At 38.4% G+C, this 26,004-nt stretch overlaps 1 protein-coding gene across 7 annotated transcripts in view; it reads right to left on the minus strand.

Annotated features, from left to right (window-relative positions):
• Nucleotides 1-16,904: 16,904 nt before the first annotated feature.
• Nucleotides 16,905-26,004, minus strand: part of Iqcb1 (IQ motif containing B1) — a 54,612-nt gene continuing 45,512 nt past the window's right edge. For 6 of the 7 annotated variants that reach the window (XM_003469304.5, XM_013151812.3, XM_013151811.3 and 3 more), the window contains 3 exons: nucleotides 25,161-25,292; nucleotides 17,962-18,118; nucleotides 16,905-17,404 (listed from right to left, as the gene is read on the minus strand). In XM_003469304.5, the coding sequence (XP_003469352.1) occupies nucleotides 17,175-17,404; nucleotides 17,962-18,118; nucleotides 25,161-25,292 (519 nt within the window). In that variant the 3' untranslated portion in view covers nucleotides 16,905-17,174. The remainder of the gene's footprint in view (nucleotides 17,405-17,961; nucleotides 18,119-25,160; nucleotides 25,293-26,004) is intronic. The other variant, XM_063225069.1, reaches the window with a different exon arrangement.

The raw sequence follows: 26,004 nt of genomic DNA on the forward strand, positions 1-26,004 counted from the left end.
TGTAGTGAAAATAATCATGGTCTCTTGAGAATAAAACCTGAAATGTCATACATTCCTTGAGAACTACCTAGGTAGCCCTGCGTGTTATCTCTGTATCTTCCTTCCTTTCCATTTGTACTCCCAACTTTTAAAGTTTCCTGCAGAAAAATTCAGTAATTTTATTTTTGTAATGATCAAATACATGGGCTTATCATGAATGCCTTACAATGCCAGCTACCTCCAGCCAGGGCAGCATATCAGTATTTTTGTAACAAACAGAGCACCTAAAAGATAATAGATGACCCTCACTCCTATAACCCTTACTCTGATTAACTCCAACACCAAAACTCATATCAGGCATCATATTTAGACATCATTTTGTTGTTTTCCCCGAAATACAGTGAGCTTTATATATGCTTATGGAATGTTTGCCTCACACTGCTGTACACCATGTCAATTACTTTTATATAGATTATGTTCTGTTTCCTCATTACCAATCCACCCCTGTGGTATACTACAAATAAAGAAATTGACATTTAATGAGGCAGAATATCTTTTTGTTAACTTTACATGATCACACTGGTGCATTTCTTCGTGAGGCCTCTGGGAGTCACCAGTAGTCACTGTGTCGGAGGAGAGTGGACATGAACTTTTCAGCAATGGCTGAACTTGTTAGGATTTGGCAACTCTGGAATAAATGCAGGGGTGCCACATATAAGTCTTGGGGAGAGGGGCAGAATGTTCCATCTTGTATTTAGATTTCTCCCAAACCTTTTGCATTCATAGATGAGGTGACTGGAACATCTTGGGAGTGACTGGATCATGGGGATATGTGATACTGCATAGGTGTATGATAAACAAATTAGTCCACTGATTGGTTTAGCATAGTTCTTGGTTCAGATCATTGGAAGACCCACCTTGGTTGTGGGTGGCACCGACCAATAGCCTTATATAGTAAATGGAATAAAAAGAGAAAGAATGGCTCCTCATTTCCTATCTCCTGCCTGCCATGCTATGAACTATTTCTCCTCTGCCATATTGTCTTGCTTTAAAACCAGCTGATTATGGACCAAAACAAATCTTTTTTTCTTAAACTTATGGGTGTCAGCAACAGAAAAATAAGGCAAAAGAATTTGAGGAGTATTGGTGTTAGATCTTCCCTGAAGCTTTAGTAGAATTTACTCATAAATCCATTGTTTTCTGGGTTTTTCGTTGTTGGCAAACTTCTAGCCAAGAGTAGTGGTGCATATCTATAATTACAGCACTCACCATGTGTTCAAGGCCATCCTGGGCTACTCATATCAATACCAAGCTGAACCACATATTGAGACCCTGTTTCAAAGAAAAAAAATTATCAGTTGGTAATATTTTTATTACTGTTTCAGTTTCATTGGCTGTTACAGTATTATTCATGGTTTGTACGTCTTCTTGGTTCAGTTTTGAAAATTCATATGTATCTAGGAATTTATTTCTTGTAAATTCTCCAGTTTATTGGAGTATGGGGTTTCAAAGTTGTTACCAATAATCTCCTGGATTTTTGTGGAATCTATGGTGTTTTCATGTTTTTCATTGTCAAATACATTGATTTACTTCTCTCCTCTCCCTCTCCCCCTCTCTCTCTGTCTATCTCTGATAAGACTGGCTAAGAATTTATTTTGTTTATCCTTTCAAATAACTGTTGTACCCTAAAAACAAGGCCCCAAGATGTTATTCAAGAAAAAGACATCTTATTTTAAAAAGAAAAAGAGCACTTTTATTTAAGCTGGCACAGCGCAGGTGAAGTTTGCAAAGCTGTGCAACTGGGTTAGAATTTTAACAGATTTTTATAGCGATTAAACTGCAAAGTAAGAAGTGATGTGAAGCCAGCAAGAATGCAGAAGGCCTTTGTTCCCCTTTGCTTGGAGTCAGAGACGTTTTGCAGTTGGTGGTTTCCTCTTTCTTTCCTTAATTTACTGCCCTTGGTGTGCTAATTCCAGGAACATTTGTTTCTCATAAAGGGAAAAAAGGTTGACACAGCAAACAGGTTACTAGGTCAAGGACACATACAGAACAGTATGATGATGCGTCAGTTAATCTCTAACTGTGTGGTCAGTGCTCCAGTCAATCTTTTTAACTTTGCATTTTAGTTTTTAGCATTTTAGTACAACAAGAACCAGCTCTTCGATTGTTTCATTCTTTTTTTATTTTTTTAGTCCCCGTTTAATTAATTTCTTTCTTTATAATTTCCTTCCTTCCATTAGCTTTGGATTTAGATTGTTTTGGTTTTTCTAGGACTAAGAGGTGTTTCATTAGTTATTCATTCTGCTTTTCAGAAGTGAGCACAGCTGTAATCCCTCTTAAGGCAGCCTTCATTGTGTCCCATAAACTCTGGTATGTTGTAACATCATTATTGTTTGTCTAGGGCCTAATTTCTTCCTCGATTTCTTCTGTGACCCATTAGTTATTCAAAATTGTAATATTTAATTTCTATGTGTTTGCATAATTTCTGTGATTTCTTTTGCCATTGATTTCTAGTTCCATTGCACTAAGATCTGATAATATGCTTGGGGTAATTTTGATTGTTTTTATTTATTTAAGCATACTTTATAGACTAGTATGTGGTCTGTTTTGTAGAAAGTTCCATGTGATGCTGAAATGAATCTGTATTCTGTTGTATATATCTATTGTTGTTGTATATACACTTTGTCTGTATCATTAAGTACATTTGGTTAAAATTTTGGCTAATCTCTGACATTTCTTTGTTGATGTTTTGACTGGTTAATCTCTCCCTGATAGTGGCATGTTAAGGTCTCTCACTGTAATTGTTTTGAGTTCTGCTCTCTGCCATCACCTTTGGTCATTGATCTCCACTTATTCAGGCTCGTAGTGCAGACTCTTCAGCCTTTCAAAGCGTACCATTGGCTTTTCAATGCAGACTCACATCAGACTCTGAAGTGAGCTTCAAGCTTACAACTTTCAGTTGAATCCTCTGACTCATCCAGTATGCAGTAAACCATTTTGCAGTCTTCCTTTTTATAGATCATATATGTAAAGCTTTTATATTATATTTAATCCTCTCATGAACCTTTACTGATACAATCAGCAACAATAAGAGTCAAAGACAAACTAGATACTGATATACCGTAAGAACCAATAGAGTTTACTATTGTACCATCATTAACCATAGAAAAGATAACTATACTTATAGACACAAAGATAAAACATATATGACATTGAATAAACACCTACAAATTGCAAAAATTGTAGCAACATTAACAATAGAAACGAATTCAACAATAATAGAAAAGTGTTAACTAAATATCTAAAGACGGTTATACTTATGAGCATAATGGTTATACTAGTAAAGGTAGAGGGGATAGGAAATGGGAGAATGAAAAAAGTAAAATTGCAAAAATAGAACAAAGACAGAAGGGATGAGAGAAAATGAGACAGAGGAACTATTAAGGAGTTAAAAAATAATAATAAAGTAATAGAAAAGAGCCAACAAGAAAAAGAAGAAAAAAAAAGAACAAAATGATTTAAAAGGGGGGAGGGGCAGAAAAAAAACCAGAAATCCCCAAAAACCAATGGAGAAAAAGGGAATGAGAAAAGAGAAATGAGTCCAAAAAATTTTACAAGATTTTTTAGGAGTGGTTTCTGTCTAGTGTCTGCAGTATTGGAATCCACCAGATACGTGGAAGAGAAAAGAACGATTTTCTTTCCACACTCACATTTTTGTGTGTGATTGCTTAATCCTACTCGCCTTTCATACTGGGCAGTGCCAGTAGTTTTTCCCTAAGGCTGTAGTCCCTCCATCAGGACACCCTTTCTGTGCTGCTCGTACACCTTAAATCGTGGTTTTCTCCATATAGCTTTAAGGCCTGTGGGTTTCTGAGGTGCTGCCTTAACAGGGACCTGGCCAAGTTCCTCAGCTGCCTCTATGAGGGATACAGTGAAGGGTAAAATGAGAAACAGAGACAAATTTTGTCATGCTTGAGGGGAGGCTTGGAGTTCAGTGCCTCAGGATGGTCAAAGATCCAGATACTCCAAGCCAGCCACTATTTATTGGGTGTGTACAATTCAATGGGTGTATTCAGTGGTAGGAGGGGCTAGCAGAATATTCCAGATCAGCAGAAGTTTCAGAGGTTGACGATACTGCAGGCAAGAGATAATCCTGGGATGACTCAACAGGGTAGAGATGATCTTATGCTAAGAAGGATCTTAATTCTGGAGTGTTCTTTTTCGTTTTGGTAGATTCAGTTTAGTCTTACTGGGAATTAATGAGAAGTCTCAAAATGTGATACTATAATCCCAAACCTCCATTTATCCCTTAGGGAAGGATGCAAGTCATTGTAAATTCATGTACCCAATACTGTCTACTATTTTAGAGGCCCCTTTTCATATACCCTAGGCTGTGGAAACCTTCCAGACGTATCCTTTGCTCACATTAATAGATGGAGAAAGAAAACAGACCACTGAGCTCTCTGCTGAATGTAGGCAATCGCAGAGGGATTCAAGCAATTTGTTGGGCTTAATACCTGCAATTTCAGATCTGGTCTCTTGTGAAAGCCAAACTCAACCATCCTGTCAACTCATCACAGAAGACAGTGCCTCCTCTCCTTCCCTGCCTGACGTTAAACTGATCAGGAAGTCCATTTCACTTTGCTCCCTTTCCACAAATGTCTCTTTTGGCCATCTCCTACCTAGTCACGGTGGTAAGGTGACAATGAAAATTCTGAAGTATAACTGTTCTATAGTTGTTCTGTGGCTCAGTCTTAAACAATTAGTTCCTTCCCAAAATAGCACCTGATTAAACCCTCTCAAATGTGGTAGGCACAGTATTGAATTTCTTCTCCAACTCTAGCCTGTCACGCAGAAGCAATCACTTTCTGAGTAAAACCCCATGCTGTTGTTGTATTTTAATTTTTTTTTTTTTAGTGGGAGTGGGGAACTGGGAATTGAACTCACCTGTCCATTTACCAGGCAAGTACTGTGTTGCTGAACTAGATCTCCAGCTTGTTGCATTTTATATTACCCATGGGCTTTTCATGGGACTAGGGCTCCCAGCTCAGTCCAGTTTCTCCCTGGAGCTGCTGACCCTCAAGAGCTGGGTTAAGCTTTCCAGATTATATCATTCATTCCTCTGTGTTGTGCTATTTCTCCAACTTCTCTATAGTTGTGTGTGTGTGTGTGTGTGTGTGTGTGTGTGTGTTTGGTTGGTTTAGTTTGGTTTGGTTCCCTCCCAATTTCCAAAGATCTACTTCTTTTTTATTTCATGAAGTTGTTTTCCAAGAATCTTGATTCCCTATCCCAGAGAGGCTGTATTTTGCTGCTTATCTCCATGCTGACAAGTGTGTTGTGGGGTCCTAGGCACTTCCTGCATTGGCTACAATTTCTCTGAGGCATGGCTGGCCGGTTCTCCCAGTCAAGTGCTGGGTATGGGTATCTGATGGTGGCCAGCGGGTGTGCTGTGTGGGGTTGGTTGCTGCTTTTTCCAGTCTATTCTGATTACCTGTAGGAAGCTCCCTGATGGCAGCTAGTGTGTGCACAAGGGCAGAGCTGGCCGCTGCTTCTGGCCCAAACTGGTTACTAGTGGGAAGCATCCACTAGGGTGGCTGGTGTGCATGTGGGGGCAGGGCTGACTGCTGCTTCTCCCCCCCCAAACTGGTTACAGGCAGGAAGCATCCCACATGGTGGGAGCAGCCAGACCCTAGCCTCTCCCCATGAGCCAGTGAGTGCCATTCACAGACTGGGAGTAGAGAGAACAAAGGATACATGGCCAGCGAACCCAGCCTAGGACCTAGCACTATGCATGATCCCCACTGGACTGAAACAGCCAGACCCCCAGCCCCTTCACACACGTGAGCTGGCAAACAAGAAGTGCCATCCCACAGCCCACACCCCTCCCCCCCACCAATAAGCAACTGGTTTATCTGGAGAAACACAGGCTGTGATAACAGCTAAGGAGGTGAAATGCAACTGGATGTCTGTGGTGCCTTGGTGTTTCACTAACATTGCAGGTCTAGGGCCAGTGGTCTGATCATGAGTTCAGAGGACAGTGATGTGCAGTGTGACATCTGGGGGGATGATCTTCTGAGGGTTGTAGCCATTGTTGATTCCCTGTGGTCTTGTTATAAAGTCTTATATCATTTCTGTTGTTTTGTTGGGTTGAGTTTTATTCTCTTTTGTTTTGTTTATGTTAAATCTGATGGCAGAAGCAGCTATTTCAAAGGTAGAAAGAAATATTATAGTAATAGTTTTGGATTTACTATTGGCTTGTTTTGAAGCTCTTTATGGCATTCATTGTTTTGTTTTTTTATTGTTTCTATTCTATTCTGTTCTGTTTGATTTTTACTATGTCCAAAGTTATCTGCTGCTATTTTGAAGACATCAAAAGGCATTATGGTATCTATAGTTGATTTTGAAATGTTTTTAGGCCTGTATCTCTTACACTGTTTTGTTTTGATTGTTTTTATTCTATTTTATCCTCTTTAAAATAAAATGTTATAATTTAGATTGCCATTCTGTGCTCATCTCTCATCATTTCCTAGGACAAACCTAATTTATTGCAATATTGCAACAAGGTGCATCTATGGTAAAGATAGATTTCCACATCAAATCTCCTAAGTGATCCTATCTCCAATGATGTTGCTTCATTACTGTTACTGAGTACCAATGTTTTTCATTTCAAATGTTCTCCAATGTTTGAATGTTAGCATAGTGTAATTTGTATCCTCAGACATTGAAGGCATTTAGTAAGAGGTTGATTCTTTTATTATTTAATGGTAAAGAAAATATGTAGAATCAAAGTTTAAAACATACAACTCCTTTTCTTCGGAAAATTGTATTATTATTGAAAATAAAAATGGCAGAATCATTAAAAAATGTTCATTAAAACATATTATACCAAGGTACGTTGTTTAAGACAAGCATGATTGGGGATACAGCCCCATGGCACAGTGCCTGCCTGGCAAATGTGAGGTTCTGAGTTTGGTTCCTGGCACATGCACACACACACACACACACACACACACACACACACAAAGTTGTGGAGCCCCCAGGATTCCAGCTGGCTAGCTACCTGAGAGTGGCTTATGGAGCAGGGTGACTAAGTCTGGAGTCCTCAGAGGGCTTCTCCCATAGGAGGACTCAGATCTATTAGGACTGCAGAGCATCCTCTGTGAAAAACAAATGCACTACCAATAATCCATTTGTTCTCTGCAGCCAACAATTCTTCATTATATCATCAGGACCCCCCTCCCCAGGGCTCCATTGGCCACTTGAGAAATAGCATCCTTCCCATTTATCTTGATTACTAAAACTTTGGTAATTACTTTGCTTAAAGTAGTAGGGAGAAGCCTCTATCTAACTATTTAGGAGAGGAGACAAAAAGAGAAAAAAGCTTTATAGAAAGTTATCTGTTATCTATTGATTTCAGCTCTACTTTCACATGCTCACAGCTATTTGAGATGATCTTTACTAGCTGTTGTCTTTGTTTCAATCAGGTCCTCAGACACATGTTTCTAAATGACCTGAATTTCTATTGGAAGAAACAGAGAGAGTATGAAACCCAATTCAGAAGAGCAACAGGGAGGAGGCTCATGTGTTCCCTAAAAGGACTTTAGGCCTTATCTATGAGGGTGAAATTTCCTGATATCCATGAGGTCAGTCAAGAAAGAGGGCAGTAAACAAACATGATGGAACCATGCAGCCAACAAATATGGCAGGACCATGTGGTTGACCCGCAGGATGAACCAAAATGACTGATAAACATGAGAAATTAGACTAGGATGGATTCCTGATGCCCTGAAAAAGCAACTCACTAAAGATCCCCAGAGATAAACAGCCCTCTAGGTGAAAAGTGCAGATGAGACTTTGAGCACAAAAAAGGGTGTGCTGGGATAGGCAGAACCTCAAGCAGAAAATCAAGTTACCAATAGATATTTTTTTTAAAGTAAGGAAGCTAAACAAAGTATTACAGAAAACAAAATCATGAAAGCAAAAAGGCATTGTACACATGGAACTTGAATGACCAATTCCATGACTTGGTTGATAACAAATGCCATCAGCTTTTAAATGAGTGACTGAAAAAGGAAAGAGAAAAAAGAAAAGGAGAAATAGATCTGAAGCAGACCTGAGGGCTTCCCTTACCAGCTGGGAAAAACACAGAGGCCATGTGTTACCCCTTCACTCTCCCATATGATGGGACACACTAGGAATCTGTTTCCAGAGCCAAGAGAAAACCACCTAAATTCCCCTGGTTCCATTTTTGCAACCTGATACCTGCCTATCTCTACTCAGAAACCAACATCAGAAAAAAGAAAAGTCAAAGAATTTGAGTCCCCCAACACAAAAAACCAGAGTGGGACAGAATGAACAAGAAGGGGATCTGGGCTTTCCTAAGCATGTTAGCTACTTTTCTCTTATTGCTGAGACAAAATACTTGACACTCAAATGAAGGACAGAAAAGTTTATTTAGCTCACAGTTTGTGAAGCTGTTAGTCCATAATCAGCTGACTCCAAGGCAAGGTGGCTCATGGAAGTGGACAACAGTTTGTGGCAGCAGAAAACAGCAAAAGCCACAAGACCAAAAAGGGAAGACCATGGAGGGAAGACTCTTTCTGTTTCTTATATTGTAAATGTATGCCATACCCACCCTCAGGTGGGTGTAGCACTCACAGCCATAATCCCAGCATTGGACCATGAATTAATCACAAATTCTATAAGCCTTCCCTACTCTATAAGACTGCATAAGTCTTTGGGGGGACATCCAGACTCAAACCTTAACATTCCATCCCTGGTTCCCCAAAGACTCATTCACATCTTAAATGCAAAAGGCATTTAGTCCAGCTCCAAGAGTTGCCATAATCCTGGGAGTTTCAGCATTGCTTAAAAGCCCAAATCCAAAGTCTTCTCTGAAATTTAAGGCAAATTCTTATCTGTGAGCTCCCATACAAATGAAAAGAAAGTTAAACACTTCCAAATTCAGTGGCACAAAATAAACATTACCATTCCAAAAGGTACAATCAGGAGAACACAAATTATTGGGATCAAAGCAAGTCCAAACTTCAGCAGGGCAAACATTACGTCCTGTAGTTCCCTGTGGCACATCCAAAGCAGTCTGTGGCAAATTGTGAGCTCCAAAAGGCCTCTGTAACTCCATGTTTATAGTACTTCCAGTGGTAGTAGTTCCTATGACTTCTCTCTTAGGCCTGGTTTGCTCCCTCCTTGCAAATTTCCTTAGACAATCCATGTTCCTGACTTCTTCAAACTTCTGGGGTCTCAACTGCACTTTTAGCTTTACATTCACAGCTTCACACACAGCCCTCTCAAGCGCATACTGCCCCGCCTCCCAAGCCTCCTCCTGAAATCTAAGTGGAAGCCTTTTAAACCCCAGAACTCTTGCATTCTGCATGTGCTTAAAATCAACACCATGAGGATGATACCAAACCCTGCTGCCAGCTGGAGCAGTAGCCAGCCTTTCCTCTTTTGGCTGAAGGGGTCGAGTGCCTGGATCCCTCAGCACTCTGAGATTGATTCTGAGGAACAAATTCTCTATGCCACTGCCATTGTGGAACCTGGTGCAGCTGCTGCCATTTTGAAACGTTGTGCAGCCACTGCTGTCATCCTGGAACATGGTGTGCCTGCTGCCATTCTGGAACATGGTGCTCTGCAGCTTTCTCCTCCAAAGTCTTTCACTTTTGTAGTTTTGAGACTGCAAAAGGTAGGGACTTGATGCTTTTTGCAATGACCTCAGGTCATCTTTTATATTCTCCTGTTCCTTGTCGGCAATTAGATCTTTCAGCTCTATCGTTGCAGTCCACAGCTCTACTGAAGCTTCCTTTCTGGCCAAACTTACATTTTAAATCATCCTGCTGGGCTCTGTGCTCTTGATTCAGAACATAAATCTAGCTAAAATCTCCTAACAATAGCCATGCCCTGTGCCCCAACATTAGACTGCCTTGAAATTTCCTCTGCAAGATTAATTAGTTTGCTGCCCTTAATTTTAGTGTTGGGAAAAGTCTCTGGACACAAATGAAATGCAGACAAACTTTCTGCCAAGCCATGACATACACAGTTTGAATTCCAGCTACCAATGCAGTCCTTCTTCCCATCAGACATCTCCCAACCCAGGTCTTTAGTGGCAGAAATTCTATCAGTTTTTGGTCCTCCTGAGCTCTGCCCAGAATCTACCTGTACAGAAAGGCTTAATACATTCCAGCGCTACTGTTTCAGACAATATCTCCAAACCTTTCCAAACTCTTCCCACAAGCCATTTCTAAAGGCTTTCACTCATTCGTTCTGTTTCTTCTTCTTCTTCTTTTTCTTTTTTTTTTAAATAGGATCTCATTACATAGTTTAGGCTGGCCTTGAGCTTACTTTGTAGCCCAAGATGGGTCTGGAACCTGGCAACCATCCTCCTGACTCAGGATTGTGCTGGGATTACAGGTGTGCATTACCATACCTGGCCTTCCCAAAGGCTTTTGAACCACATGGTTAGGCACTAGTCACAGCAATACCCCACTTCTGGTACCAAATCCTGTGTTGGTTTTCTCTTGTTGTTGAGACAATACCTGACATCCAAAATGAAGGAAAGAAAAGTTTATTTAGCTCACAGTTTGTGGAGGTGTCAGTCCACAATCAGCTGACTCTAAGGCATGGTGACTCATGGCAGAGGGTAACAGTTTGTGGCAGCAGAAAACAGCAAAAGCTATAAGACCAAAAATGGGGGACCATGGAGGGAAGACTCTGTTTCTTATATTGTAGATGGGTCACATCCACCCGTAGGTGGATATAGCACTCACACCCATAATCACAGCATTGGAGCATGAATCAATCACAAATTCTGTAAGCCTGCCCTATATGACTGCATGAGTCTTTGGGGGACATCCAGACTCAAACTATAACAGTAGGGGAGAAACGAGGAAGGAAAAACACTAAACCAGTGTTTTTCACAGATCAGAGAAAGAGAAACAAAACTGTCCAAAGGACTTTTCTTCCCAGATGGCTTTGCCAAAATGGTTACCAGGGTTCTTGGGGTGCTATGCACTTCTTCTAGAGATTATTTCAAGGTTTTTGTTCTAAACAAATTGGTAGGAAATGCAAAAAGATAGTGAAGTTTTATATTTATTAAAGGTAGAATTATTACACTGGGGAGAGTGAATGTGGGACAATTAAAGTAGGAAAAGAAATATGATCTGCAGGGTGTTATCATATCACTATTAAAGAGAGCACACAGGGGAAATAAAGTTAATGTAGGAGGTGTTTTGTATCCCTCATCCCTATGGCTGACATGAGATCTAGGTTGTCCTATCAAAAATTTGCTTGATCTCACCCCAGAATTTAAGATAGCATTTTCTGATTGGACCCAGGTTTAGGGCTTGGGAACTATTTTTCTGCACATGTCTCCTGGATCTTCACGAAGAACAGTCCATACCCACTAGCCATGCCCTGATCTTCTACATCAAGTATTAAATTGCCGCATGTTCTGCTCACTGTTCATCTTTTAGACCTTAATACTCTAGTCATTTGAGTGTTCTCTCTGATCTCTTTTCTTTCTATTTTTAATTTGCACTGGAACTTTCCAGAACGGGGTTACTATGGTACAGAACAAGAAGTTTGGTATTCTCAAAATTGAATGATACTAGCTGACAATTGATAGGAACCTTAGGATAGTATAGGAAGCAATCATACAACTAACACTAAGTGAATTTGTCTTTGAAAACCAGGGAAAAGGAGTTCACTAGTCAGATATTGCTGGAATACTAGTGTTGTAGTCAGGGGTTGTGAGGAAAACAATTGCAATCAGGACACAGAATTTATAACATTTTATGATGGCCACCCAGAGTTAAACACAAGAAAGTGCAGGAAAATCTACCCATAACACTAAAGACCCAAAAAATTCAGCCAAGGGCCTGGATCCCGCAGCAGTGTCCTGCATGAGTCCAGGTAAAAACCTAGAGCCTATGACAATGCTTTCCACGAGTCCAAATGGAGTTCTAGAGCCCATGAGAAGGACTCACACCAGTCTGTTTTATGGGTCTGCACTGGGAAGGCCCAAGGGTCAGCAGTGGAAGCTAGGAAGTCTGTGCCAGCGAGGTGAAGGAGCTGTGCTGGTAGGTTGAGGGTTCTACACTGGAGTCAAGAAGTCATGTACAAAATAGGGACCACAGCGTTCCTGAAAAATACCACAGGCACCCTCAGTGACATGGAGGTTCCGAGCTTCCCCGATGATAAGAACAGTCAAGTACATGTTCAACAGCCAGTGTGATGAGTTTCTCCTGGAGATTAAACAACACACATCTTCCCCTCCGGAGCCAGGAAGCAATGGTTGATGTAAGGTCCAGAGCTCCCCAAAGTGAACCACAGCCACTCTCACCAACAAGGTTCCGGGCTCCTCTGATGATAATGGTCAAACTCACATTGAGAAAGCTAGTCATGATGAGCTCCTCCAGGAGAACCAACGGCTCAAAACAGCAGAGAGCCCATAATGCCTAACTCTTCTTTTTCTCATCCCTATTTATGCTGGCAACTTTCCTCAGGTAGGCCATCTACACTCAGCACCATGCTGATTTCATTCAGCTGGCATTAAGCTGACCATCAGTTTTTATCTGTAACAACTGAGAACATAACTGACAGTGTGTTGGACATAACAAAATATAAAAACTCGTCTTTGCCCTCAAGTTGTTTGCAACTCAGTGACAGATATGCTATTGATATAAACAAAATACCTTAAAATAATTTCTAAGCAGTGTATGTGTAAGTTTAAAGAAATGTATATACATGCTCAAAGTATTATAGAATTAATAGTGAATCTATGTGCTTAAATGTAAGTGTAGTGAATCTATGTGCTTACATATAATGTAAAGAAATTTTCAAAAAGAAACATATGTGGGAAAGATGAGGAGGAAAGGGCACTAAGTATTGTGGAATAACTTAGACAAAGGAATTTGGCTGTTTGCCTCTTTTATAATTTTGAGGTCAATTTTGATTTAGCCCTGTGTTCAGGTCATGTATTTCCAGATTAGATGCTTCTTCATCTACTTGTAACTGAAGTTGGTTAGAGATAACTCAGCTTCCCATCTCATTACTTTAAGTTCGCTGAGATGTCAGAGATTTACTGAATTCTGACACGACCCCACCTCTGAAGGCTCTTGAGAAAGATTCAAAATTGAGGAAGCTCATTTATTTGTTTTTTAAGAGGCATGAAAAAGATTTATTTAGAAGAAAAATGTACATAATCAGAAGAGAGTGGGTTGAAGAATGAGATGCATAATCTTCTGGAGCTGGGAATATTTTTTGTTTTTCTTGAAGGTTTAGAATTACAGGTTTAGAATTAAATTATTAGTAAATCTATAAGAAGTAATATCTTGGCTTGTAGAAGAAAAAGATGGACCACCCACAGAAATATAATAGCTCATTTTACAGTTGAAAGGCACGAGCCCAATCTATTTTTGTAAAATTGATGATCTAAGATGCTTTGCCTAAAAAAAGTTCTTTGAGCTTTCTCAATTACTCCATTTTAATTTCTTCTGTTACCCTTTCAACTGTTTTGGGTATGTGGCTTGTGCTGTTTTACCCATCACTGTCCCCTGGATTGGCTTTAAAGGAATTGGGAGGAGTTTTGGGAGGCATTTTGTTGCCCTGTCTTCTATTGTTTTTCTTTTACTCGTTAGTTTTATTTTCTGCTTAAGTTTGTGGAGGCTTATAATGTAAAGACTTTGGTACTACTATAGAGATCTCTTTAGTTGCTTTTCAGTGTGTACTTTAGGCTTGGCTATAGTCCTTTGCCAAAGCCCCAAGATCTAATCACCTGGGTTAATATGGAAGAAGAGGATGTAGCATAATTAGTCCATAATTAGTCCAAGTTCTCTGGGAATGTACTCTACAGTGTTGCTAATGTTACAAAGGTAATCTGAATGCTGGCTTACAGAGAAATAGTGACAATTACATGACACTGGAAATATCAAGCAAATAGGCTATAGCATTGTCCTAGACATATTGAATAGGAACACACCATAAAAAGCAATTATGTACCACCTTTAACCCTAGAGAAGAAACCCACAATTGTGGCATAAACATTAAGATAATTCAGATAATGACTTACAACTCATATGTACTAAATGTGACAACTATATGTGTTAGTGGTAGACAAGAATTCAACTGCATTTTTACATAGTAAGCTATCAAAAGGTTAACCAACCAACAATGCTTTATGGTTTTACTATTAAAGATCCAGGGTTTGTAATGGGAGAATGCAAGAGGATGGATTTGAAACCTTAAACTATATGATAAGGGGGAGAAAAAGTGGTACAAAGGATCCTTCTGGGGAGGAGGAGGATGTTTATAGAATTAGGCAAAGGTAACAGAAAAAACTGATGAGAGATAGCTAAAAGAAAAAGAGGGAAAGAAGAAACTAATAGGGAATAAAAATGAGAAAATTAAAGGGAGAAAAATTTAAAGTGAGAATAAAAAGAAGAAAGAGATGAGCAAGGAAGAAAGACAAAGGAAAAGTTCCCCAAGACCAAATAAACTGATGAAGAAGAAATAAGGGAAGGAAAGAAGGAAAAAAGAAAGAAAGAGAACCAAACTAAAAAGACATCTCTCTGTGATTTTTTTTTTTTTGTCTTTTTCCTTTTTATCGGTACCCGGGATTGAACTCACAACTGCCTGCTTGTAAGGCAGGCGCTTATGCCGCTGAGCTAATTTCCCAGCCCCCTCTCTTGATTTTTATATGTGTGATTTTCTTCCTGGATCTACAACTTTGGAGCAGTGTCCAAATTGCTGGTAGATAAGGCAGTCAGATCCATGCTGAACGTGGTCAGCGGGCAGTAGGATTAATCAATTCTGTGGATTTCAAAACCAGAGCTACTCATGCTGAGTGTGGTCTCCAACTGAGGAGTTAGGCCTGTGACCTTTAGCTCAAACCCCTCGTGTGGCTTTCCAGCCTGACAGTAGCTCCCAGAGGATTCAGTTGCTGTGGGAATGTAACAATGGGAATCCTGAACGGAAGCTATCCAATAGCAGAGTGTCAGTTTCAAACAATCTTTCCTGGAATCATATTCAACCAAGCACTCTTCAGGATATACGGTAGGTGCTTGAACTGGAGTCACTCACCAGCTGTTACCTGTCATGGACTCACATGGGAGTGGAATCCTGTGCTGTCTGCAGCACACAGTACCCACTAGTTTGTTCCACTGCTGTTACTTCCTGAATTTCTATGGAGCCCCAGTTTTCGCTTTGTCTCTATACATTTATTTGGTCTCCTTTTCCTGTGCGCCACAAGCCAGGAGCCATGGAGGAAGTGCAGACTGTTCTTTCCCCAGAAGCGTTATGCCCTGTCTCTTCACTTTCTCTGTGTTTTTATTTGCCTGCTGGTGTTTTTTCTAGTTTCTAGGGATCTACTCCTGTTTTTTTACTTCTCCAAATTGTTATTTTCCAATGTCTGGATTCCAAATCTCAAAGAGGATGAACTGTTGTTCACTGCTCTGCTACTTGGCCCAGACTGCATTCGTCAGGCTTCATTATCCCAGCAGTGCTGTGGGTGCCTTGCTGTGGCTGCTCTCTGCTTTGTATGTTTCAGTTTATTCTTTTATCTTAACACCAGATTCCTGCCCTTACATCATCAAGTAAGCTAATTTATGGACTTAACATTATCTTTCAGGATGTTGCTGGGGATATAGCTCAGCAGCACAGCTCCTGTCAGGCAAGAGCAAGGTCCTGAGTCCGATTCCCTAGTACTAAAAAAAAAAAAAAGTTTAAGGGAATTTAAATAGGATCAGCTTGGAGAGAAAGAATGAACAAGTCTAGTGGGGAGATATGGGTGACCCTGGATAAACTTGATTTGTGTCCTGATGTTGATGTCTTTTTAAAAGTACAATTTTTAAGGTGGGCGTGGTGGCACATGCCTGTAATCCCAGCACCTGGGAGGCTGAGGCAGGGGGATCACCAAGAGTTTGAGGCCAGCTCAGGATACAAAGTGAGCTCGAGGCCAGCCTGAACCATATAGTGAAACCCTGCCTCAAATAAAGACCACCAAAAAAAGTAGTCTTTAAATTATGATTTCCATGTCTCCTTTCTATTTTAATTTTTTTCTCTCCCCTAGATTTGATTCTTTATTTTTAAAGGTTGGAGAGGGGCCAAAAGCCTATCTTGTGATGTATGCTTTAGGCTAGGTTGGTTGTGTCACTTAATCCTAGCCAGCCATCAGGAACCGAAAGGCTCCCTTTGACTGCTCTACAGAAGATACGAGAGGACAAGAACATTAACAAGGCATTGGCTTTTAAACTTCATCTTACAACCAGGTTAAACAAGCAAGGGCCAAAAACTGAAAGAATATTGGTGAACTATGGCTCCAAAAATGGTACAATTCAAAAAAAGTGAGGCAACATTTGTCATAAGCCTTTAACTTTTAATATTTATTGCTTTTTAGATGTTTACCCTGGTACAACAACTGGAATTTAATATTTTTGCCATACAGGCAGACCTTATACAAGAAACCAAATCTTCACCTGCAGGATACTTTAAAGCACACTAAAATAACGTAATGCCAATACACTCCACTAATGGAATTTTAGCTGGAGAAATTTTCTTACATTGAGTCCGAGAGTTAGATTTGTGTGTGTAGCTTCTTTTAAAAGTAATAGGATAGAATTAAGTTCAATTATTGTTATACGAAACAGTAAGTCCTTCAACAGACCTCTTTTCCCTCACCTTAATAATGATCAAAACATATCTATGAAAGTAATAATAATAATGATAATACAGGAATTTTAAGTAAAAAATGTGAAAAATTAAAATAATCCCACATTTTGCAGAATTGTTAAAAATATTTATTTAAAAATTTTTTCATGCTCAGTGGTATAAGCCTACCTAGAAAATATGAGGTCTTAAGTTCCATCCCCAGTACCAAAACAAAAAAACCCAAAAAAAACCTTTCACTGGAAGATAGTAAAATGAAATAACTTTATTATTTTATCAACAACACAATGCCATGATCAGTTTAGTTCCACAGCCAAAGCAGCATAGACTGTGTGTATGGCCAGAGACAGGGAGGCGGAGAAAAGAAAAAGAGACTTGAGAGGTAGGTGCTAACTTTGTGCTTACTCCCTGAAAGTCTTTTTTTGGGGGGAGAAATCTCTGGAAAAACATGAGGTAGGAAAGTCTTAGGCTACCAGTATAACGAGCAGAACCAATATAGTTTTCAGGGTAATTCCCTAAGGGGATTTGGTCCCACCAATGAATAAGGTTTCTAATTCTATAGTAAGCTCATCCTTGGGAACATCAATCTCATTGCCTGGTTCTTCCCCAAGCTTCTTCCACCAAGGTGCCTGAGTGTGCTTCAGAGTGATGAGGTGGGCCTGCTTGGCCTTGGCTGCCACAGGCCTGGATCTACTTAAGAAGAGCTCAGGTTCTTTCCCTTCTGCCTCCTTCAGACTTGGTGCCTCTGTAGGAAACAGATAGTAAACAGGTAACTGGAGGAGTCTCATGCCAAACATGTAGGAACTTAGAAACCACACAGCTACAAACTTCACTATAGCAGGAAGAGAGAGGATTCTAACTCCTTGGCCTGCCTGGCCAACTGCCTGGCCATTTCTGTGTTTAAAAGATACAATTTTTGTTAAACGGCTTAAAGAATAGAAAATTTTGTGAAAGTACTTTACTAAAAATTGTAAGACGCTTTACAAGTGAATGGCACTGTAACTACTTCTAAACTATGACTAAATGCTTTGGGGATTTTGTAGTAGAAACTGGTTAATGGATCACCATCTTTGAAATCTGTAATTCCAACCTAAAACATATGAGTGATAGCAAGGCTAGAGAAAGTACACAAGGAGCACAATGGAATCTGTATCATTTGAAAACAGGATTAGATGCAGAAAATCCTTTAGGATAGAAGTTGGAAAAGATTATTAGTAGTATCTTCCTTTTGAAGATTTTTAGATGTCATATATCTTGCAAAGATTATTCCTTTTATGAAACAAAAATGGAAGGAGTACATACTCATTAGCTGTTCAATATTTGTGCTGATTTGAGCCATCAGAGCCTCTCTGTGCTGCTGGGCTTTCTCTTCTAGGGCTCTGCTCATAAAGTAGTGTTGTAGCCGTTCTTGAGCTTGGGCATGGAGCTCCCTGCTGGCCTCATCTGACATCTGAGAGCTCTGGGAACACAGGACAAAATAGCTTGTCATACAAAGGACATACATAACAAGTATATTTTGCTTAACATTAGCAGAAATTTAAGGTACTTAGTGTCATTTTATCAATACAATCTTGTGATTGATGTCCACCTGATACTCTTGTGAATGTACTAAATAGTCTCCTAAAAACAGCCTTAGATAAAAACACAGAAAGAGAAGCTTATTTTGGCATGTTCCCATATATTGCTTCTTTAGATAGTATGAATTATGGGGAAAGGGGTAAGACTGAAAGACTACAGTGAAAATTATGAATTGTTTGATAAAGACAGTGCCCCGGAAGAGGAATAATAAGGCAGACCTGTTTTTCCTGGACCCATTTGAAAAAACTGTCTTACTTCTTAACCGATCCCCACTCCTAAACTTATCTAAGGGTTTCACAGAATGCGAGAGAAAATCAGCTAAAGGATCATATTTCACTTGGGAGTGGTGCATACCTGTAATCTCGGGACTCTGGGAGGATGAGGCAGAAGATCACAAGTGAAAGCTTAGCCTGGGAAACTTCCCTATTTAGCGAGGCCCTTCCTCAAAATAAAAATAATAATAGTAATGATGAAAAGGGCTGCGGATGTTGCTCAGTGTGAAGACTCTGGGTTAAATCTCCTGTACTACAACTAACTACCCATATTCCTTTGCTAGTCAGCTAATTTAAGAGAAAGTAAACTGATTAGATACTAAAGATGAACTATTCTTAGCTTGGGAGCTAACAGTTCTGATACTACAGCATTCTCAAATACTCAAGTTTCTGGATCTTTGCTGTAACTGTTTCTGCTAATGCCTTCCTTTTCAGTCACAGGTGCTTAAGCAAGTGCACTAAAGTATGGCTAAAGCAGCACTTAAAAGCAAAAACAAAAAACTAGAGTATGCATCAGAATCACAGTTGTCTCTTCCTGTCTGTGGGTACCCCTGCATTCAACTAACTGCAAATTGAAAGTACATATTAAAAAAACTGAAAACATACAAATTTTTTTCTTAGCATTGGTTCCTAAACAATATACCATGACAATATTTTATATACCTTTTATACAGTATTAGATATTAGAAATAAACTAGGGATGATTCATAGTACACAAAAGGAAGTATATAGCGTTTGAAATACTATGCCATTTTATATAAGGGCCATGCGCATTTGTGAATTTTGGTACACATGCAGGTCCTAGAGCTAATCTCCTGAAGGTAATGGGGACAACTGCATATATAGGTACTTGAGGAGGGGGGAAGGAGAGAGAGAGAGAAAGAAGAGAGAGAATACTAAACATAAGAGCTACACTGATAAAACTCTTGAAATAAAATGTAGGAGTAGACTCACAACACTGGTTTGTGGGTAATGTGTTTTTGGACCACAGGCCCAGGCAATGAGAAAAAAAATAGACAAATGACCATCAGAATAACTTTAGTGTATTAAAGGACATTATTAAATAAAAAGGCAGCTCACGGAATGGCATGAAATATTTGCAAATCATATATGCGCCAAGGGATTAGTATCTATAATATACTCCAAGAATTCTTAAAACTCAATGACAACAACAAAAAATAACCTAATTCAAACATAGGCGAAAGACTTGAGCAAATATTTCTGTAAAGCAGACATACAAATGATCAACTCACATATGAAAAAGATAATCGAAAAATCACTAGTCAGTCATTACAGAAATTCAAATGTAAACCACAATTAAATACCACGTCACATCTATTATCCATTAAAAAAGAACAGACAGTAAGTGGTAACAAGAACATGAAAAAATCAAAACCTCTGTATGCTGCTGCTAAATGGATGAACAAAATGTGGTATACATATACAGATATCCAACCTTTAAAAGAAGGATATTCTGATATAAATTAATTTTAATAAATCTTATAGCCATCATTCTAAGTGTTATACATCATATATCAAAGAACAAACACCACACATGAGGTACTTAAAGCAGTTAAATTCATAGACACAAATATAGAATAATGCTTTCCAGGAGTTGGGCAAAGGGAGAATGGAGAGTTTCTTGATTAATGAATATTGAGTGTCAGTTTTTCAAGATGCAAAAAGTTCTAAAGATGAACTAGAGTAAGGTTAAATGTTGTAATGACAGACACTATGTTTTACATATTTTCAGTTAAAATATTGATACAAGAAGCTGTGCTGATCTTACTGAATCAGAGTTTCTTGGAGTGTATTTATAATTTTAATAAAGATGATTAAACTTATAAATGATTAAAACTGCTAAAAGCAAGACTGTCTGCTCTCTACAGAGGTGAGGAACTGGTCATAGATTTGGTGGTATGGAGGAATGTTTCTGTGTCTCTTTACTGTTTTTGCTCACCAAGAACTGTCACTTGTACTTCTCCTACTCTTTCCAATTCAATTCCAGCTCCTGGTTAATTGAAGAGTTAATATGATTGATTAGAACCTAAAGGATCTTTTTTAGTCACCAGGCTAATTACATTTTAAAAGCTCAGGACTCTGAATTTCATTTAAATATTTAGGTTAAGTTTTTAAAAATAAAGTCATCCATAGGTAAAAGTGACATAACTTGCAAATATTAACAGGGAACAATATGTTAAGCTTTGACATACATCTGTGAAATAATCACCACAATCAAAATAATAAACACTTATCAAAATCCACTTCACTTGTGCCATTACTTTTTCCCCTTTCCTCATCTCCTAAGCAACCACTGATACTACAGTTTGTATTTCTAGGGCTTGTACAAACTGAATAATATAGTACATATACTACATTGTTTGGTCTATAGTAGTTAGCATAATCATTTTGAGGCTTATCTGTGTTGACATGAGCATAATTTATTCTTTTATATTGATGATATACAATGGTTGATACACTATTGGACATTTGGGTTGTTACTGATATACTGTTGGACATTTGGGTTGTTTCTAGTTTTTGGATGTTACAATTAATCTATAAGTGTTCATATGGAAGTATATTTGCTTCTTTCTTGGCCAAATACGTAGCGCTGAAATGACTGAATTGTGGTAGACATATATCTCACTTTTTAAGGAAATGCCAAGCTATTTTCCAAAGCAGTAGTACTATTGCACATTCCCACGAACAGTGTCAGTCACAGTTTCTCAATATTCTTGCTAATCTCTGATGTGTTCAACCTTTTATATTTTAGTCATTCTAGTAGATGTAGAATACCTTATTTCTATTTTAATTCATATTTCCTCCAAAGACTAATGCTGCATTTTTCCATGGGCTTATTTATTGTCTATTTCTTTGGGTCAAAAGGCTGTTTAAATCTTTTGTCCAAAACACTTGGTTCGTATGTTTTCTTATTATTGACTTTTAAAAGTTCTTTATGTATCATGAATAAAGAACTTTTATTAAATATATGCTTGGCAAAGATATTCTCCCAATCTGTCCCTTCTCTTTTTATTTCCTTAAACAGCATCTTTTGAAAGGAAGCTTAAATTTTGACAGTCAATTTATTAATTTCTGTCTTCTTTGCTTCTAGTGTTGTAATTAAGAAATCTTTGCCTAACTCAAAGTCACCATTTTTCTCCATGGTTTCTTCTATAAGTTTTATGCTTCAGGTTTAAACATTTATTTATTTGCAGTACTGGGGATTTAAACCTAGAGTCTTCACACATGGAATAGGTCCAGCTCCTTTTAAAATTCTGAGATACAGTCTCACTAAGTAGTTGATTTGCTCAAGCCGGGCTCAAACTTCTGATTCTTCTGCCTTTGCTTCAGGCATGTACCATCATACCGGGCTCTTATGATCCATTTTTGGTTAAATTTTGTACGTGCTGTGATGTATATATCCAGGTTCACCTTTTTTTAAACATATGGATCCAACTGCTTCTATTTCTTTACTGCTTTAATTACTACATGTACCTCTGGTCATGCAGTTTAATTATTTGGTTATGTATGTGAATTTATTTCAAATTATTTCTCCAACTTTCAGCTCCTAGAAATCATTATTCTACTCCTTACCTTCTTCTCTCTCTCTCTCTCTCTCTTTCTTTCTTTCTTTTTTTCTTTCTTTCTTTCTTTCAGACAGGCACCATGTCGCTGAGAGATATTCCTGACTCTACTCTTTCTAGCAATAAGACTATTTTAGTCTCTGATAAATGGAATCATACAAAATTTGTCTAGTTTATTTTACTTACTATTTCTTCAAGGTTCATCCATGTTAGCTTTATGTATTTTGAAGCTCTGTTACTAGGAACATAAACATTTAGAATACTTATAGCATCTTAATGACTCTTTTATCATGAAACTTATACTAAATTTTTACTTTTCATATAAATTTTTTTGATATCAACATATTCTCAGGTCTTTTTTTTGACATTGGTACAGAACTTCAAAGCAGGAAAATGGGATAGTAGTAACAGGTACTATCATATATCTTGTTATCTTCACAATAGTTGTCCAGTCAATTAGGTATAGCAAAATCAAACCAATAACAGAACATTGTAAAACCAATTGAAGGAGAATATTGAATAGAGCAAAACAATCATTACAAAACATAAGAGTGAAAATAACCTTTGCCTTCAAACAGAAGATAGAAGGAAATCCCCTTTATTTGCTATACTGCATATGGGCATCCTCCCAAGAGATGCTCAGAACTCTGACTCTGGTTGCTGACAGGGTGGGGGTAGGGGGATGTTTGATTCTCAGCCGCGCGTCCTGTAGGCTCACAGGAACAGCTGACTGGTTCTCCTCCCGGCTGGCGCCAGAGGTGCTTACCAAGAAGGTGAGCAGACTGCTTCCTTGTGCAGCCACCTAAGTCCCAACATGGCCGGGTCTTGGGTAGCCACTGGTTCTCCTCCGGGCCAGCCCCAGGGGCACTTACCAAGAGAGCGGGTCAGGTATTATTTTTAATTTGACTTTTTTTTTCATTATTAAAGAATGAACCCAAGGCCATCACATTGAGTTATAGCTTACTTGGAGACAAAGTTTTACTAAACTGCTAAATTGCAAAGGCTGGCTTATTTATGTGAATGCTCACATTAAGAAAAACTTGGCTGAAAAAATAAATCTAATCATACAGTTCAAGGTCCTAGAAAAACAAGAACACTTCAAATTCAGAATTATTGTAAGGGAAGAATTCATAAAGATCAAAAAAAAAATAATGAAACTGAGACAAAAGAATCAATGAATCAAAGAGCTAGTTCATTGAAAAAGTAAACTAAATAGACAATGTCTTGGCCAAACTTATTCAAAAAAGTGAAAGAAAAGAATCAAAAAGTACAATTAGAAGTGAAAAAATTGAAGTCACAATAGATACTGCTGAAATCTAGAAAATTATTAGTAACTGCTATGAAAAATTATACTTCAACAAATCAAGAGAATCTAGAAGAAACATTTTTCTAGACTCATAAAATTACCAGAACTGAAACAAGGAAGTATGAAAACTCCAAATAATTCAATAATAGGCAATGAAACTGAGGCAGTAATAAAAACTACACCAACTAAGAAAATTCCCAGGACCTGATGGCTTCACTGCTGAATTCTGCAAGAACTTCAGGGAGGATACACCACCAATGTTTATCAAACTCTTTAAAGAAATTGAAAGGGAAGGACTATTTTCAAACTCATTTCTGGAAGTTACAATATCCTACTTCTAAAATCAGACTAGAATTCAGCTTAAAAAAAAAAAAACTGTAGGCTTATCTCTTTAATGAATTTCCTGATCCTAAAATATGTCACATAAATAGAAGCAAGGATAAAATTAAGATTATCTTACTTAAAAGTCTTTTTTAAAAAAAATCTAACATCCATTCATGATAAAAACCCTGAAAAAGCTACTGTAGATATAGAAGGACTTTACCTCCATCTGACAAAAGCCATTTATGACAAACCTACTGTTAATATCATATTAAAAGGGGAAAAACTGAAAGGCTGACCCAAAAATCAGGAACAAGACAAAGATTTCCATTATTACAACTCCTGTTTCATATAGTACTCAAAACATCTGTCAGTAGAATCAGGCAAAAGAGAGGACAAAATCAAAACACAAAAGTCAGCTGCATTCCTGTACATCAATAAAGAATCCACTGAGAAGTGAATTAGGGAAACAGTACTGTTCACATCCACAGTTCTATGAAAAAGGAAATTGAAAAGGACATCAGAAAATGGAAAGATATCCCTGTTCTTGAACAGCCAGAACCAGTATTGTCAATATGGTAGAAAAGTGATACACAGACTTAATGCAATCATAATCAAAATGCCAACAGTATTTTTCATAGAATTAAGAAAAAAATATCCTAAGGTTTATACGGAACCAAAAGAGACCCTGAGTAGCAAAAGCAATCCTTGGTAACAAAAACAAGGCATGAGGCATAATAGTCCCAAGTTTCAAGTGATACTACAAAGCTACAGTGATTTAAAAAACAACAACAACAAAATGAAACAAAACAAAACAGTATGGCATTGGCACCAAAACAAACATACAGATCTAAGAAACAGAAGACAAGATGGAGAAACAACCCCAGGCACATTAAAAGTCATCTGACCATTATGAAGGGGCCAAAATTATATGCTGGAGAAAACACAGCCTCTTTAACAAATCGTGATGGGGAAATTAGTTATACTCACGCAGAAGATTGAATTTAGACTCCTATCTATCACTTTATGTCAAAGTAAAATGAAAATGGATAAAACGGTTACTAAAACAGAAACACTTTTAGATACAATAGCTGAACTCTTGAATACATGGCCACAGGAAAGGCCTTTCTAAACAGAATCCCAACTGCAGAAGAAATGCCATCAAAAATCAACAAATGTCATTGTATCAAATTAAAATGGTTAGTATTGTAAAATGAGCAAGTCTTTCTGAAGTATGAGAAGTGAAGTCCTCTTCACCATTGACTATACTTCAACAGTTACATTATAAAGAGACCCTAAATCATTAACTATATGGTAAAGCCACTGAATTATCTTATGTCAGCAATAAATAGGCTGAAGAATATGAGTTACTGCTTTGTTAGTGATTATCATGCAATTAAGTAATGTAATGTAGATATTATGGCACAGAAGCCTACATACTGGATGCCTTCTGACATAGTCATCCACTTGTTGCTTCAGTTGAACTCTGCGTGCATCTGTGAGTTCCTGGAGTCCTTGCCAAGGGACAAGTACTTTCCTTTTCTTACGGCACTTTGTTAGGAATTTAAGAACCTGAGGTGGGAGTGGAGGGAGAGAGAAAAGAAGGTTTGTGACTTTTCTCCCCAATACAGCTATTATTTCTCTACAATATACAGCAGTGACACTGTGGCAACAGTGATTCACAGAGTAAATGAGGAGGGGGACCGATGGAACTGTGGTAGAGTAAGAAAGGGCAGTCAGTGACTTTTTAACTTTACAGATGGGCCTCGGTTTATGAGGGGTTATCTCCTAATAAACCCCCTGTAAGTGAAAATACACTTACTATGTCTACCTCATCTCTCTTATACCTCTTATCATCACACTGTGGTTTCTGCTGCATGCCTATCACTTTAGCACCATGTAACACAGGGACCATCTGGCTATTCCTCTCTAGTGCTTTCATTTTTTTCTTTTATAAGAATTGTTATGGTATGAATCTTAAATGTTCCTAAAATGCTCATGTAGTAAAGGTTTAGCTCCCTGCTGATGACACTTGTGGGAGGAAGCACAACTTTTAAGACAAGGGACTTACTGAAAGGAAGTTAGGTCACTGCCAGTATGCCTTACCCTTTCCTTCTCCCTGCTTTCCATGGCTTGGAGGTGAGCAACTTTGCTATTGATGCTTTGATTTCCCACAGGCCCTGGACTGGAACCTCAGAAACTTGGGTCAAAATAAATCTTTCTTGTAAGCTTATATTTTAGGTATTTCTGTCACAGCAATGGGAATCTGACCACAAGGATACAT

This window comes from Cavia porcellus, unplaced genomic scaffold, assembly GCF_034190915.1.
Source record: "Cavia porcellus strain 051 isolate PalLab524CR breed Dunkin Hartley unplaced genomic scaffold, mCavPor4.1 scaffold_15, whole genome shotgun sequence".
In the NCBI taxonomy this organism is placed as follows: Eukaryota; Metazoa; Chordata; class Mammalia; order Rodentia; family Caviidae; genus Cavia; species Cavia porcellus.